The following is a 16677-nucleotide window of genomic DNA, read 5'->3' on the forward strand; positions in this document are numbered from 1 at the left end:
GAGCCGTGGGGGAGATCCGCGCCCTCAAGCGACAGGTGCGCGAGGGACAGGAGCTGCAGGACCAGTTGGAGCTTTCGAACTTGCAGCTGCGCCAAGACCTCAAGGGCAGCCAGGGTGATTTTAACTCCCAGCTCAACCTGATGACTTGTAGGGTGCAGGACCTTACCAACAAGCTGACCAACTCGGAGAAACAGGTGAGTGAGGAGGAGGAGGAGGAGGAGGTGGAGGAGGAGGAGGAGGAGGAGGAGGAGAGGAAGGAAGGGAAGGAAGGAAGGGAAGGGAAGGAAGGAAGGAAGGAAGGAAGAGAAGAGAAGAGAAGAGAGAGAGAGAGAGAGAGAGAGAGAGAGAGAGAGAGAGAGAGAATGAAATGAAGAAAAAGGAATGAATGAAAGAAATGGAAGAAGAAAGGAAGAAAAAGTAAAAATAAGAGGAAAAGATGAACCACTCAGAAGAAGAAGAAGGAGGAGGAGGAGGAGGCATGAGAATTAGTGTTAAGGGAACTTGCAGACTCCTTATGTACTAATGTTCTTGTTTCAATGTTCTTATGTTCTAATGTTCTCATGTACTAATGTTCTTATGTTCTAATGTTCTTATGTTCTTATGTACTAATGTTCTTGTTTCAATGTTCTTTTGTTCTAATGTTCTTATGTACCAATGTTCTAATGTTCTTATGTTCTTATGTTCTTATGTACTAATGTTCTTATGTACTAATGTTCTAATGTCCCTTCCGTTCCATCCCTCAGGTTAGAATATTACGTCAGAAGATGAGCCGTGCCGAGAGCCGCGACAGACGCCGAACGCAGTCCCTGAAGGGCCGCGAGTCCTTTACGCTATCCAAGGACATGGAGGCCAAATTAGGGCAGCTGGAGGCCAAGGTGGAACAGCTGTTGAAACCTAAGGATGACTCTATGCTGCCAGGGGTGAGTATTAAATTAAGAGGAGAGAGAGAGAGAGAGAATAGGAGGGAGGGAAAAAGAATGGGAGGGAGAATGAGTGAGAGAGATTGGGAGGGAGAATGACTGAGAGAGATTGGGAGAGAGAGAGAATTGGAGGGAAGGGAAAAGGAAGAGAAGAGAAGAAGGAGGAGGAGAGGGAGAGAGAGGAAATGGAGAGGAGAGGAAGGAAAAGGGAAGGAAGGGAAGGAAGGGAAGGGAAGAGAAGGAGAGAGAGAGAGAGAGAGAGAGAGGGAGAGGGAGAGGGAGAGGAAAGGGAAGGAAACTACGAATTTTACTCTCTCAAATCATCCACTTACTTATTTCCCTTAACTTCTAATGCACTTCCAGGTGGAGGAGGAGGAAGGGAAGGCTCCAGAGAAGGCCAGCGTGGAGGGCGGCAAGGTGGCGAGGCGGTCCAGGAGCTTTGAGGAGTCCACCAAATCCTCTCGTCTCCGTCGGAAGTCCCTCGACAGTCCTGGGAGCTCCGAGGCAATGAAGGCGATCGTCAGACTCAATGCGCTGGAGGCCAAGGTGGATAGGGACACTGCCTGACTAGCTTACTGTATGGGGTTGTATGGGGCAGGTTATTGTATGGGGCAGGTTATTGTATGGGGTAGGTTATTGTAGGGGTGATTGTATGGGGCAGACAGACACGCACACATACATACAGATAGAGAGAGAGAGAGAGAGAGATGGAGATGAGGAGAGAGAGGGACAGAGAGAGAGAGAGATATTCCAATACATTATAACACACACACACACACACACACACACACTATATTATAACAAAGGTGCAATATTTCAGGTGACGGACCTCAGCACGCCAACCCCTGCCGGCACTGTTGACACCCAGCCTGGCACCACCACCACCACCACCAAGGGCCAGTCGAGAGCCAGGTCGCCTCCCCATGCTGCCACATCCCCCCTCAGATCCCCATCGGTGTCCCACAAGAGTCTCCGGTCGCCCCGAACAACCCCGGAAAAGTCTGTCAAGGTTGGACGCTCGGACTCGGAAATCAGACACTTGCGGGAGAGGCTGGCGGCTCTGGACCAGGTGCTGACGACCCTCCAGACACAGGTGAGTGCATGTGGGTGTGGGTGTGTGGGTAGGTGGGGGTCTGTGTGTGTGTGTGTGTGTGTGTGTGTGTGTGTGTGTGTGTGTGTGTGTGTGTGTGTGTGTGTGTGTGTGTGTGTGTTATACTGTGTTTGAATATACTCTCTCTCTCTCTCTCTCTCTCTCTCTCTCTCTGTAACAATTTTTTCCTCATTTTCATCTTTCTTTTCTCTCTCTAACAACTTTTTTTCATCTTTTCTCTCTATGCATTATTTATCCATCTTTTCTTCTCTCTTTTTATAACATTTCTCTTCTTATCCCCAGCTTGGCGAGTGCGTGTCCTGGGCGGGTGCTGTGGAGTGCGTGTGTTCGTGTGGGGCACCTGGACTGTCCTCCCTGCAGCAGCGACTGGGGGGGGCGCTCCACCTGGCCCAGCTACGACACAGCTCTCTTGACCAGACCCAGGTGGCACGCGTTAAGCCTCTGACCCTCAAGCTGCAGGATATGCTAAGGGACAAACTGGCTGAGCTGGCGGCCCGACGAGACAGCCTAAAGGTGGGTCAAGCGTGGCCTGTTCTGTTTTTTTTTTTTTTTTTTTTTTTTTTTTTTTTTACGGTAAAGGAAACAGTTCAAGGGCATAAAAAAAGGAAACTAATGAAAAAAAACTTTACTCACTGCTCCTGTGATGCCATATGGAGTGTCAGGGAGCCATATTATTAAAGAGTTCATCAGCCAAATTTTCATAGTAGTTGTGGGTATTTCCAGGGGTAGTTTTATGACCCTGGTGGTAGTTTGACCCTTCCTCTGTGCTACGAATCTACGAAAACACTCATTAGAATCTGACTGACCTCCTTTTTGGCCTTTGGAAATAGTTGATGTGGGGGTGGAAGCATCTGAGGGTCACAGCCTTAAACACTTCATTTCCTAAACACACACATTTGCCATGGCTTTTGTAGGAGTTGGGGGAGGCATTTCCAAGGGTAGTTTTTTTATATGTAGTGGAAACAAGCAATATTGGAGTTTGATTTGTCTTGTCTCAATATCGCCTAACAATTGCTAATGTCTCTCCCTTCACACAGAATGAAGGCAAGTGGACGAGGGATGTTCAGGTGAAGGTGTTCGCCGAGCGCCTGGCGTACGAGACACTGGTGCTGAGTCAACTGGCGCAGGTGCTTCAGACCAGCCAGCGGCCACACATGTATGAAGCCTCCGCCAGACTACAGGAGCTGGTTGAGGCGCACCGCAAGCTTTCATTCCTGGAGAAGAAGCTCACCAACCCAGACTTCGACATGGATACTCTTTCTCCACTTGACTTTTACACGAGTCTGTTGGCGGAGAAGCTGGTGGTGCAGGCGGAGGTGGCCGGTCTGTCGTCCCGCGCCTCCACCGTGCCTCCGCCAGCCCTCGGGGAGACCTGCCGGGACCTCCAGGCGCGTCTTCTGGAGCGAGAGAGGAACCTGGCGGGGCTGCTGACGCGCTACAAGGAACAGAAGCTGCACCAGATAGCCGTGGTCATGGCCAGGGAGACTGTCACAGGTACGGAGAAGAAGGAAATAAGGAAAGAATAATAAGGAGAGAAAAGTAGTTAGCAAGGTTAAGGGGAAGAACAGAGAAAAGAAGGAAGGAGAGAAGGGAAGGAAGAAGGGAAGGACAGAGAGAGAGAGAAGGGAAGTCAAGTTAAGGGAAGTTAAAGAAAGAGAAGGGAAGGGAAGGGAAGGGAAAGGAATAGAAGGGAAGGGAAAAGAAGAAAAGCAAAGAGATGGAAAGAAAAGAGAAGAGGTTGAGAGAGAGAGAGAGACAGAGACAAAGAGACAGGTGAATCGTTAACAAGTGCTGCGTAAGAGAATGAGTATAAAATTTCAGTGAAGGTCAAAGTATGTGTGACAGTATTTTCCTTTCCCTCCAGGCACTGGGCCAGGGCAGGACGAGACAGTGCTGGTTGAGGAGGTCAGAATGCGGCAAGTCTGGACACAAGCGCAGGACCTTGTCAGCCAGGAGCTCGCCAACGCAGAGGCCGGCCAATCCCTGCTGCGTCTATCCCACCTCCTGTCCCCGGATGGCCTGCCCCCTACCGTGGCCGTCCCCTGGCCCACCGCCGCCGCCCTGGAGCGCTGTCACCGAGCCGCAGAGGACTCGTTACGCCAGGAGATGGAGGAGGCTGTCTTCACGCTTAGCAACAAGTACGAGGCCGTTCTAGCGCGACACAGGGCCGGGGAAACTGCCGTGTTACAGTCCGTGTCAGCCACCATGGACGCGCTTTTGGCTGAGTTCGCTGCCGTCGCTGCGCAGAAGGCGGTGATCGACGGCCAGCTGGCGGTGGTTCAGGGTGAGGGCGGAGAAGCGGCCCTGGAAACCCTGGCCATCGTTGAGGAGGTTAAGGACACTGTGGGCTCGGCCAGTGATGTCGTAGCCAGCGAGTCCCATCTACTCATGTTCCTGGGCGGCCGAGACTCTTCCCTGGAGAGCCTTGTTCAGCCTGCCCTGGACCAAGCGGAGTTCACCTTCCTCTACAACAAGGCAACCACTCAAGGCTCCACTGAGTTAGCCAGGCTGCTGCAGGAGGTCACTGAGGCTCGGAACGCTCCAGACCTCATGAAAACATCCACAACCTCCACCTCAACCAGCCTCACCTCATCCACCACCTCCACTTCCACCCCCAGCTCTACCAAGGACACCCCTGTGGAAGCCTCAGTTGCTACTAACACAGGGGTCAAAATGCAGTCATCCCCCAAGGTCAAAAGGAAGAGTGAAGGTCGTAGGTCGTCGAGGAGGTCGTCAGACATCACTGGTATGGCCGAGGGGTGCCGGCAGTGCGAGGAGCTGCGTCAGGAGGTTGCCAAGCTGAAGCGGAGCATGGACCTACGGAGGGCAAGGGAGCGTGAGGTGGAGTGCAAGCAGTGTCTCGCCCACCTGGCTGCCATCAAGGTGGGTAGGACTCTTCCTATTATTATTGTTATTATTATTACTATTATTACTATTATTAGTAGTAGTAGTAGTATTGTTATTATTATTGCTCTCTCCTTCTAATACTTCTTTTTGTTTTTTTCTCCTTGTTGTTATTCTTGTCCTGAGAGAGAGAGATTCTTTTTCTTTTCTCCTTCTACTTCTAATTCTCCTCCTCCTCCTCCTCCTCCTCCTCCTCCTCTTCCTCCTCTTCTTCTTCTAATTCCTCCTCTTCTTCTTTACTATAAAAAAAACCCACCACATTTCAGGCCCTGGAGAAGGATCACGAGGCTGCCGTCACAGCCCTGAAGGCACAGCACCAACAGGAACTGGCCCGTGTGCACCTTCTGGAGGAGGCCGCCGCGGGGAGTGCAGTCTCCACCACCGACGGGGAGCTGACGGAGCTGCAGCGTCGCCTCAGCCTTCTGGAGGAGGGATATGAGGCACAGATCTCCGCCCTCAAGCACCAGTATGAGGAGGCGTTGGGCAGCCAGCCGGATCTTTGTGAGGAGAAGGTGCGGCAGAGATACCAGCTGGAGATTGAGCACTTGAGGGTAGGTGTTGGTGTGGCCCCTTTCTGTTGTAATCGGTCAGCTTTTTTTATAGTAAGGAAAGCAACTCAATGGGGCAAAATAATGTAATAATGAGAGAAAAATCCTTCCTTTCCCTTCAGTGCCTCCCTTCCTTTCTCTTTCCCTTTCTCTCATCTCTCCTTCCTACTTCTTTCTCTCCCTCTTCTTAACTGTTCCTCCATCTCCCTTTTTCTCTCTCCATCTCCCTTACTCCTCTCCATCTCCCTTACTCCTCTCCAATTCTCCCTTTCTCTACCAGCTCCTTCCCTTTCATTCCCTTTCCTCCCCTTCCCTTCCCTCTCCTTCCCTTCCCTCCCCTTCCCTTCCCTCTCCTTCCCTTCCCTCTCCTTCCCTTCCCTCTCCTTCCCTTCCCTCTCCTTCCCTTCCCCTCTCCTTCCCTTCCCTCTCCTTCCCTTTCCTCCCCTTCCCTTCCCTCTCCTTCCCTTCCCTCTCCTTCCTTCCCTCCTCCCTCCCCTTCCTTCCTCCCTCCTCCTCCTTCCCTCCCTCCTTCCTTCCCTTCCTTCCCTCTCCTTCCTTCCCTCTCCTTCCTTCCTCCTTCCTTCCCTCCCTTCCCTTCCTCCTTCCCTTCCTCCCCTCCCTTCCTTCCCTTCCTTCCCTCCTTCCTTCCTTCCCTTCCTTCCCTCCTTCCTTCCATCCCTTCCCTACTTCCCTCCCTCCTTTCCCTCCTTCCTTCCCTCCTTCCCTCCCTTCCCTCCTTCCCTCCCTTCCTTCCCCTCCCCTCCTTCCTTCCCTCCTTCCTTCCCTCCCCTTCCTTCCCTTCCTCCTCCCTACCTTCCCTCCTTCCTTCCCTTCCCTTCCCTCCTCTTCCCTTCAGTCTCCTTCCCTTCCCTCTCCTTCCCTTTCCTCCCCTTCCCTTCCCTCTCCTTCCCTTCCCTCTCCTTCCCTTCCCTCTCCTTCCCTTCCCTCTCCTTCCCTTCCCTCTCCTTCCCTTCCCTCTCCTTCCCTTCCCGCCCCTGCCCGTCCCTCTCCTTCCCGTCCCTCTCCTTCCCTTCCCTCCTTCCCTTCCCTCTCCCTTCCTCCTTCCCTCTCCTTCCCTTCCCTCTCCTTCCCTTCCCTCTCCTTCCCTTCCCTCTCCTTCCCTTCCCTCCCCTTCCCTTCCCTCTCCTTCCCTTCCCTCTCCTTCCCTTCCCTCTCTTTCCCTTCCCTTCCCTCTCCTTCCCTTCCCTTCCCTTCTGTGATGTGTCTGGCTGTACCTCTTATTACGTATAATCATTCACAGCCCATTAAACATCCTTTGGGGTCAACTATAGTCTATGTCTTTATTGAATCTATGTATATAACTTATTTTATATTATCTAACTTATTCCATGATCTCTGTTCTCTTCTCCAGGGCCTGTGTGAGAAGGGTCTTGGCGCCATGGAGAACTCCCACAAGAGGATGCTGACGGAGATGGAGGAGAAGCATCGCAGGGAGTTGGCGGCGCTGCAGGCGGAGAAGGAGCAGGCCCTGGCGGAGGAGACTCAGGTGAGGTAGAATTCTTGCACCAGTCAGTGTTCATATACGTCATTGACCAGCTGATATACACCTGTTTTTATGTCTCCTGGGTTGGTATTCTTAGATGCTTCCGCCTCATTTAAAACTCCCCCTGGAAATGACCTAAAACTCCCATGAAAGCCTTGTCAAATAGGAGTTTCTTTACATTCATGGTACAGAGGAAGGGTCAGACTACCACCAGGGTCTTAAAACTCCCCCTGGAAATGACCTAAAACTCCCATGAAAGCCTTGTCAAATAGGAGTTTCTTTACATTCATGGCACAGAAGAAGGGTCAGACTACCACCAGGGTCTTAAAGCTCCCCCTGAAAATGCCTAAAGCTCCTATGAAAACCTTGTCAAATAGGAGTTTCTTTACATTCATGGTACAGAAGAAGGGTCAGACTACCACCAGGGTCTTAAAACTCTGCCTGAAAATGCCTAAAGCTCCTATGAAAGCCTTGTCAAATAGGAGTTTCTTTACATTCATGGTACAGAAGAAGGGTCACACTGCCATCAGGGTCTTAAAACTCCGCCTGGAAATGACCTAAAACTCCCATGAAAGCCTTGTCAAATAGGAGTTTCTTTACATTCATGGTACAGAGGAAGGGTCAGACTACCACCAGGGTCTTAAAACTCCCCCTGGAAATGACCTAAAGCTCCCATGAAAGCCTTGTCAAATAGGAGTTTTTTTTACATTCATGGTACAGAAGAAGGGTCAGACTACCACCAGGGTCTTAAAACTCCCCCTGAAAATGCCTAAAGCTCCTATGAAAGCCTTGTCAAATAGGAGTTTCTTTACATTCATGGTACAGAAGAAGGGTCAGACTGCCACCAGGGTCTTAAAACTCCGCCTGAAAATTCCTAAAGCTCCTATGAAAGCCTTGTCAAATATATGTTCTTGGGTGCTGAGATGCTTATGAATCCAACCCTTTTTTTTCACGAGTGTTGTCCCCTTCCTACAGGCCACGCTGGCTGCCCTTGACGCCATGCGGAAGGCTCATGAGTCCGAGGTCCAGCGTGAGATAGCCAAATTCAAGGAGGAGTTCATCCGGAAAATGCAGGCGAGCCACGACCTAACCGCCATCCACAAGGAGCACGAGGCGGAGATGGAGGACATCCGGCGGGAGATCTTGTCTCTCTCCCAGAAGTACTCCGTCAAGTGCCTGGAGTCTGCGTCCCTGGAGGAGAGGCTGGATGCCCTCACCCGCCAGCTGAACGAGGCCAACAAGCAAGTGTTTGACCTACAAGCCAGGAACAAGCAGCTCAAGGGTCACCTCTCGGCACAAGTCTCTCAGCTCCAGGTACGAGGTCAAGGGTCAAAGATAGACTCATGATTTTTATTTTTATTCATTTATTTTTTATTTATTTATTTATTTATTATTATTATTATTATTATTATTATTATTATTATTATTATTATTATTATTATTATTATTATTATTGATTTTTATGGCAATGGGGGCAGCTTCCTTCCCTGCCCTTCCCTTCTCTTCCCTTCCCTTCCCTTCGTTTCCTTTCCTTTCCCATCCCTTACTCTACCTTCCCTTCCCTTTCCTTCCCTTCCCTTCCCTTCCCTTCCCTTCCCTTCCCTTCCTTTCCTTTCCCATCCCTTACTCTACCTTCCCTTCCCTTTCCTTCCCTTCCCTTCCTTTCCTTTCCTTTCCTTTCCTTTCCCATCCCTTACTCTTATCTTCCCTTCCCTTCCCTTCCCTTCCCCTTCTTCCCTTCCCTTCCTTCTCTATCCCTCTTTCTCTCCCTCTCTTCTTAACTGTTCCTCCATCTCCCTTTCTCTTCCCGCCATCTCCCTTTCCTTTCCCTCCATCTCCCTTTCCTCCTTACCAGCTGCTCCCTTTCCCTTCCCTTCACCTTCCTTTCCCTCTCTCCAATTCTCCCTTCTTTTTCTCTTTACCAGCTCCTCCCTTTCTCTTCCCTTTCCTTTCCCTCTCCTTCCTGTTCCTCCCCTCCCCTCCCCTCCCCTTCTCTCCCCTTTCCTTCCCTTCACTTCCCTTCCCTTTCCTTCCTTAATAACCGTGTGTCTACCTCCATCCTTCCAGGGCGAGGGCAGAAGGGATGCGGAGAGCCAGCTGAAGGTGTGTGAGGCCGAGCTGGGACTGATGAAGGAGGAGGTGGCCAGGCTCACCCAGCAGCTCCACCAGGCTCAGACAGTAAGTGATGGCAAGGCTTGAGGGTGGTGTGGTGAGGCTGTGTAGGGTGTTAAGATGCAGAGATATAGACGTATAGAAATGTTAGTGACTGATGATGATGGTATAGTGATAGTAATAGTACTCAAACAGCTGTGTTCCAAGTTCTCCCTCACTCACCAAGTCCGTTCGTAACGCCAACACCGGCAGCTTCTAAACTCTTACGCCATTATTGAATTCCACATCCTCCACCTCAAGCACATTTTCTAGGCTTATTAAACACTGAGGCCTACTAGTATTGTAATGCCAGATTTTTGTAAGGAAGGAAAATGTGTAAGGAGTCAAAAAGTGTGTCCAAATAAGTGCTTAAGTTTAACGGTCACTGCGGGCCTCTCACTTAACACTTATTTGGACACACTCAAAGCACCTCAAGCACATTTTCTAGGCTTATTAAACACTGAGGCCTACTAGTATTGTAATGCCAGATTTTTGTAAGGAAGGAAAATGTGTAAGGAGTCAAAAAGTGTCCAAATAAGTGCTTAAGTTTAACGGTCACTGCGGGCCTCTCACTTAACACTTATTTGGACACACTCTTTGACTCCTATACACATTTTCCTTCCTTACAAAAATCTGGCATTACAGTATTAACATGGAAAGATTAATATATATAGCCAGTAACCCTTTTCTAAACCTCTGATGATGCTGGAACTAATGGTATGTCAAGGAAATGGCCGAAGAAGGGAGAGCTTGTGATATGGCGAATAGCAACTCATTCATTCTAGTTTAAATATATAGTGAAACCCTATTGATTTAGACTTCCCTTAAATAGAGTAGCTTTCTATAGTGTTAATCCAGTTAGTATAGACATTTATAAAGCCTGATATTATAGATTTTTAGATATATTTCCCAAGTCCTTTTATGGTCCGTGTTACAAGTTGAATCAGAGAAGGTTTTGGTTCCTACAGAGTGTGATTTAAAAACTTCCCTTCCTTTCCCTTCCCTTCCCTTAACTTCCCTTCCCTTCCTTTCCCTTCCCTTCCCTTCCCTTCCTTTCCCTTCCCTTCCCTTCCCTTCCTTTTTCTTCCCTTCCCTTAACTTCCCTTCCTTTCCCTTCACTTCACTTAACTTCCTTTTCCTTCCCTTCCCTTCCTTTTCCTTCCCTTCCCTTAACTTAACTTTACTTCCCTTCCCTTCCTTTCCTTTTCCTTCCCTTCCCTTCCCTTCCCTTCCCTTTCCTTTCCTTTCCTTCCTTCCCCTTCCCTTTTCTTCCCTTCCCTTCCCTTCCCTTAACTTTGTATATACTACAACTAGGTAAACACACACACACACACACACACACACACACACAAGCTCTGTAGAGATCCAAAACTTCCTTGATTCGATTTGTAACATGTCCCTATATGATGCCTGTTGTGTACGTGTGTTAATCTAGACCTATTTTATATTCTAGCAAATGGCTTTATATTATTTCTTCCAGTCTGTTGTAGTTATTGTTGTTAAGTTTACTGATATGCTAATCCTCTCTCTCCTAGACTTTATATAACAAACTAATTATTCTTGTTGTGTTGTCCTGTTGATAGATTGATTTTATTTGTTGTTGTTGTTGTTGTCCCTGTTGTTGTTGTTTGTCCTGATCTAAAACTTATTCATAATCTTTTATAGTAAGAGAGAGAGAGAGAGAGAGAGAGAGAGAGAGAGAGAGACAGACAGACAGACAGACAGACAGACAGACAGACAGACAGACAGACAGACAGACAGACAGACAGAGAGAGAGAGACACGGACACAGACAGACAGACAGACAGACAGACAGACAGACAGAGAGAGAGAGAGAGAGAGAGAGAGAGAGAGAGAGAGAGAGAGAGAGAGAATGGAGGAAAAGAAAGAAAGACAGAAGGAAAGAAAGTAGAAGGTCGAGAGGTAAGTCTGGATCGCTGTGTCTTGGTTTGGTATGAGAGGCTTCCAGGTAGTCTTGTCTGTCTCTGGTTATGACGAAGTACTGAGCTAAGGATATTTTTTGAGGGCTGAACAACTTTGATAGAGAGGCTGTTGGCTTGGGAAGGTCTTGATTTGCTGTCAGAGGTCTTGAGGTGGTCTTGATATCTCTGGTTGTGGGTGTTTCAAGGTGTTGGTGTTGAGCTAAGGATGTTTTTTAAGGGCTGAGCAACTTCAATTGAGAGGGTATTGGTTTAGGAAGGTCTTCAGGTCAGTGTTGCCAGATCCTCCCGCTCAGCCTCCTCCATTTACCAATATCCGACCCCAAAACTGCCTTTCTGCACCCCGACAACGAGATTAATTTGTATGTATCGTTAAAGTGGTTATTGAGTGATGTTTTTTGGTTACAGTTATGGGTCAGAAAATGGTAAATAAGAGTCTCTGAGAAGGACAATCTGGCATCGTTGCTTCAGGTAGTCTCGATATCTGTGGCTACGGCAAGGTGTTGGTTATACACTAAGGAGGTTTTACAGCAGAGAGCTAAACAACTTTGATTTAGAGACTGTCTTGGTTTGCTGTCAGAGGCCTGGAGGTGGTCTTGATATCTCTGGCTATAGCAAGGTCTCAAGGATTAGCTATTTCTCTTGCTGTAAAATAAAGAGAAAAGAAAAAGAAGAGTTTGTGTTGCACTGAGGAGGTGTTACGCTGGATGGCTGAACACCTTTGATTCAGAGGCTGTTTGTAAGGTCTTGTGTTGCCATCAGAGGCCTTGAGGTGGTCTTGATGTCTGTCTCTCTCTGTTTCAAGGTGTTGGTATTAAGCAAGGGATGTTTTTTGAGGGCTGAACAACTTTGATTTAGAGGCTGTTGTCTTGGGAAGGTCTTGGTGTGTTGGGTAAGGAGCTAAACACCTTTGATGGGAGGTTGTCGGGAAGATGAAGAAGCAAAGCAGGATATATGACAATAGAGAGAAGGGAAGTAGGATTGTTGAGGTGCCAGCAGCAGAGAATACGGCACTGGATGATCTTGGTGCCAAAGCCTTGCAGTAGAGGTGAACGAGGTGCCTGGAACGGAGAATGTGGTTGGCTGTAGTGATTGGTTTCATAGTAAAGGATTTTAGGTGCCAGAAACAAAGGAGATAGTTGGCCCTAGTGGCACTGGATGATCTTGGTGCCAAAGCCTTGCAGTAGAGGTGAACAAGGTGCCTGGAACGGAGAATGTGGTTGAGTGTAGTGATTGGTTTCGTAGTAGAGGATTTTAGGTGCCAGGAGATAGTTGGCCCTGGTGGCACTGGATGATCTTGGTGCCAAAGCCTTGCAGTAGAGGTGGACGAGGTGCCTGGAACAGAGAATGTGGTTGAGTGTAGTGATTGGTTTCATAGTAGAGGATTTTAGGTGCCAGAAACAAAGGAGATAGTTGGCCCTGGTGGCACTGGATGAACTGGGTGCCAAAGGGGGTGCCTGGAACAGAGAATATGGTTGGCTGTAGTGATTGGTCTCATAGTAGAAGTTTTAAGGGTGCCAGAAACAGAGGTGATAGTTGGCCCTAGTGGCACTGGATGAACTGGGTGCCAAAGCGTTGTCACTGCAGCATGAGAGTGACCTGGGGGAGCTGTGCCGCCAGTTGGGTCATTTCTTAAAAGCCGAGCGCCAGCTGAGGACAGACGAGGTCACCACTCTTAGAGAGAAACTGGAGGCCATTCTGCTCACCGCGGCCAACATGCAAGGTAACACACACACACACACACACACACACACCACACCACACACACACACACACACACACACACACACACACACACACACACACACACACACACACACACACACACACACACACACACACACTCTCTCTCTCTCTCTCTCTCTCTCTCTCTCTCTCTCTCTCTCTCTCTCTCTCTCTCTCTCTCTCTCTCTCTCTCTCTCTCTCTCTCTCTCTCTCTCTCTCTCTCTCTCTCTCTCTCTCTCTCTCTCTCTCTCTCTCTCCTCTCTCATTATCCTGAATAAAAAAAATTAAATATAATAATAATGATAAATAAAAAATTGAAAAATAAATTCCGTCTCTCCCCCCAGACTTGCTAAGGTCCCCCAGCTGTCCGCGCCTGTCCGGAGTGTCGTCTTTTTTATTGGGTGGCCCTTGTCTGGGGGGGTCAGGGCCACCTACCAACCCAGCCCCGACCCCAGACCTCCCCTCACCCCTGGCAGGCATGGTGGCGACGCGCAAGAAGGTGTTCGAGATGCGACACGCCGTCACGGACCCTATCTAGACGACCCGCTTGACTCCATCGCTGAGGAGGGCAGTGGCGTCAAGGCGGGAGGTTCGCATCTCTCCCGGCGGAACAGTGTCGCTTCCTGCTCCTTGGCGACACAAAACAGAGGTGGAATGGCGATGCTGAGGGTGCCATGGAGCCGCGCTGCCACAGAGAAGGAATTCATCTCACTCATGGAACGCGTGCAGGAGGAATGCGCGCCCCCGATCACTGCGAACCGCCCCTCCAGAAAGTCGCTACCTGCCGGTGCGCTCCGTTCGTACATGAGGAGCACGGCGTCTTCCGTTCGTAGGAGTCACGGCAGTGGTGGTTCTCCTTCTCCAAGCCCACAGGATGAGTCTAGCAAGGTTAAGCGGGATTCTCAAGTCTCGAAAACACAGTCGTTGCTTCCAAGGAAAAAGATTGTCCCTGTAAAGCCCAGTATTCCCCCAGTGTTACTCAAGGACAGGGGGAGTGTTGGAGGTTCTGCTGCCAGTGTCGGAGATGAAGCCAGACATCCCGTGCCATCCTCAACCAACAAGGACAGCCCACAACAACATCCGCCGGGAGACTCGACATCTGTGGCGGCCGGCGGCAAGGAAGGGCTGCTCAAGAAGGGTGTTGGAGGTGCGACAGGCCCTTGTGAGACCAACTGTAAGGGATGCCAGCTGGTTGATCTCTGGTTCATATTCTGGCATGCACAGTTCAACCCACCATCTGTTCATAAGCCAGAGAAGAACAAAGCCACACTGCCTGCCGTGTGAGACCAGTTGCAAGGGGTACCAGCTGTAAGGGGTGCCAACTGTAAGGGATGTCAGCTGGTGAGTTCAATCCCCCATCACTACATAAACCAGAGAAGAACAAAGCTGCACCGCCTACTGTGTGAGACCAGCTGCAAGGGGTACCAACTGTAAGGGGTACCAGCTGCAAGGGGTACCAGCTGTAAGGGGTACCAGCTGTAAGGGGTGCCAGCTGTAAGGGGTACCAGCTGCAAGGGGTACCAGCTGTAAGGGGTACCAGCTGTAAGGGGTGCTAGCTGTAAGGGGTGCCAACTGTAAGGGATGTCAGCTGGCGAGTTCAATCCCCTATCGCTCATTAGCCAGAAAAGAACAAAGCTACACTGCCTGCCTTGTGAGACCAGCTGTAAGGAGTGCCAGCTGGTGTAAGAGGTGCCAGCTGGTGGAACAAAGCTTAACCACCTGCCTTGTGAGACCACCTGTAAGGAGTGCCAGCTGGTGGAACAAAGCTTAACCACCTGCTGTCCACCACAGAAGCTTGTCTTAGGCCGGTCGTCAGTGCGGGAATCGATCTGAAGGTTTGTAAATATGTATTGTAAACATGTATAGGACTCGTAATATTTTTTGACCTGTTAGAGTATAATACTGACCACTCCCTCACTCACCCTTACCCACCTTGAAGGCCCAGGAACACATTGAATACTGTTACTATGTTGAATAACTTAATATACGTTTGTAGTGATAAACGATAGATGAGATTACGAGAGTTTATGAAGGTAACCAAATATCTTAACCCAACCCACGGTAATAATTCATAGCAATACGTTATTATTATGTATCTTAACAACCTCAGCGACTGTCCACGTTTCCGGTTCTGATAAACATAACTTCCGGCTTCTCTACCGAGTGTTATGAGGAGCATTTTTCTCACTCCCTCTCTCCACTATTTATTGTCATATTTATTTGGTTAATTTACAAATGTTTTAAGCCAGGATGTTTAAGTGAGGGCGTTTAAGCGATGACATGTGAGTGAGAATGTTTGAGCAAGGATGTTTAAGTAAGGACATTTAAGTGAGGATGTTTAAGTGAGGATGTTCAAGTGAGAATGTTTAGGCAAGGATGTTAAGTGAGGATGTTTAAGTGAGGACATTTAAGTAAGGACGTATGAGTGAGAATGTTTAAGCAAGGATGTTAAGTGAGGATGTTTAAGTAAGGATGTTTAAGCAAGGACGTTTAAGTGAGACTGTTTAAGCAAGAATGTTTAAGTGAGGATGTTTAAGTAAGGATGTTTAAGTAAGGATGTTCAAGTGAGAGTGTTTAAGTAAGGACGTATGAGTGAGAATCTTTAAGCAAGGATGTTATAAGCGAGGATGTTTAAGCATGGAAGTTTAAGTGAGGACATTTAAGCAAGGACATTTAAGCGAGTACGTCTAAGCAAGGACATTTAATCAAGGGCGTACGAGCCTTCTTAACACACTTAGCCTTACCGTTAAGTCACGCCGAGGCAGTGACTTCCCATAACTTAAGTGGTGGAGACTTTCCCTGTTGTTATACTGTAATTATTCTTAATTTATTCACACCCACTATTGTTACTCTTAATACATTGGAGGCACGCTTCACTCACCCAGTAACCTGCCTTTGTACAGCCACTGATACATTTGTCAAAGGTTTATCAAAGTATATATATTTTAAATAAATAATAAACTCTTGAATGATAGATTTTTTTCAGGGAAGGGGAGGGAGAGGGAGAGGGAAAGGGAAGGGAAGGCAAGAGAAAGGAAGGGAAGGGAAGGAAAGGAGAGGGAGAGGGAATTGAAGGGAAGGATAGGGAGAGGGAATTGAAGGGAAGAGAAGGGAAAGGAAAGGAAGGGAAGGCAAGGGAAAGGAAGGAAAGGAGAGGACACCACATGACTTCAGGAAGCTTGTAAGTGAAGTGTACAGAATTTCATCTTATATTTTCAGCAATGAGTTCCTTCAAGACATCACATTCAAGGTCTTCACTCTGTTCTCCAGGAAGTGTGACCTCAGGCAGGGGCTTCAGTAAAGGATATTCAGTCAGTCACAGTCAACATATACATAAATACTCCTTTATTACTTTCAGATATACTTGGAAAACCCATCACACACAATAGAGTTCAGCCCAAGGAATGAGGTTAACAGTGGAAGGCATTAATCTAGTACAAGTTATAAGTTATACAAAATTAATTAATAGCAATCTTTGTACTTATTGCCTTTATTACTGTCAGATATACTTGGAAAACCCATCACACACAATAGAGTTCAGCCCAAGGAATGAGGTTAACAGTGGAGGGGATTAATCTAGTACAAGTTAAGTTATACAAAGTTAATCTTAATACATTTGGCAGGGCAGTCTTTGTACTTATCTCCAGTGCCATGAAGGGTCTGTCTGCTGCCTTGTCTCACCTAACACAATCTAATACAAAGTTAAGTAATACAAAATTAATCTTAATACATTTGGCAGGGCAATCTTGGTACTTATTTCCAGTGCCATGGAAGGGTCTGTCTGCTGCCTTGTCTCACCTAGCACAAAGGCATTAATGTACAGTAGTTTAAGTAAGATATATATACATAGTTAGTTATGGCGGAAGGCTTGCATG

General features: G+C 48.3%; 1 protein-coding gene and 1 long non-coding RNA gene across 2 annotated transcripts in view; both read left to right on the forward strand.

Annotated features, from left to right (window-relative positions):
* The window catches only part of LOC127006907 (uncharacterized), an 83584-nt gene extending 67813 nt beyond the window's left edge, over positions 1-15771 (forward strand). The window contains exons 25-37 of the mRNA XM_050877253.1: positions 1-194; positions 744-920; positions 1284-1466; positions 1741-2013; positions 2314-2544; positions 3069-3525; positions 3896-4914; positions 5202-5486; positions 6856-6990; positions 7963-8301; positions 9055-9165; positions 12665-12833; positions 13126-15771. The exon at positions 1-194 is cut by the window's left edge and continues 41 nt beyond it. Of these exons, the coding sequence (XP_050733210.1) occupies positions 1-194; positions 744-920; positions 1284-1466; positions 1741-2013; positions 2314-2544; positions 3069-3525; positions 3896-4914; positions 5202-5486; positions 6856-6990; positions 7963-8301; positions 9055-9165; positions 12665-12833; positions 13126-13340 (3788 nt within the window). The 3' untranslated portion in view covers positions 13341-15771. The remainder of the gene's footprint in view (positions 195-743; positions 921-1283; positions 1467-1740; positions 2014-2313; positions 2545-3068; positions 3526-3895; positions 4915-5201; positions 5487-6855; positions 6991-7962; positions 8302-9054; positions 9166-12664; positions 12834-13125) is intronic.
* Positions 10934-12342, forward strand: LOC127006909 (uncharacterized). The gene is made up of 2 exons (XR_007759895.1): positions 10934-12134; positions 12276-12342. It is a non-coding gene; the product is annotated as an uncharacterized LOC127006909 (long non-coding RNA).
* Positions 15772-16677: the final 906 nt, after the last annotated feature.

This window comes from Eriocheir sinensis, chromosome 34, assembly GCF_024679095.1.
Source record: "Eriocheir sinensis breed Jianghai 21 chromosome 34, ASM2467909v1, whole genome shotgun sequence".
NCBI lineage: Eukaryota > Metazoa > Arthropoda > Malacostraca > Decapoda > Varunidae > Eriocheir > Eriocheir sinensis.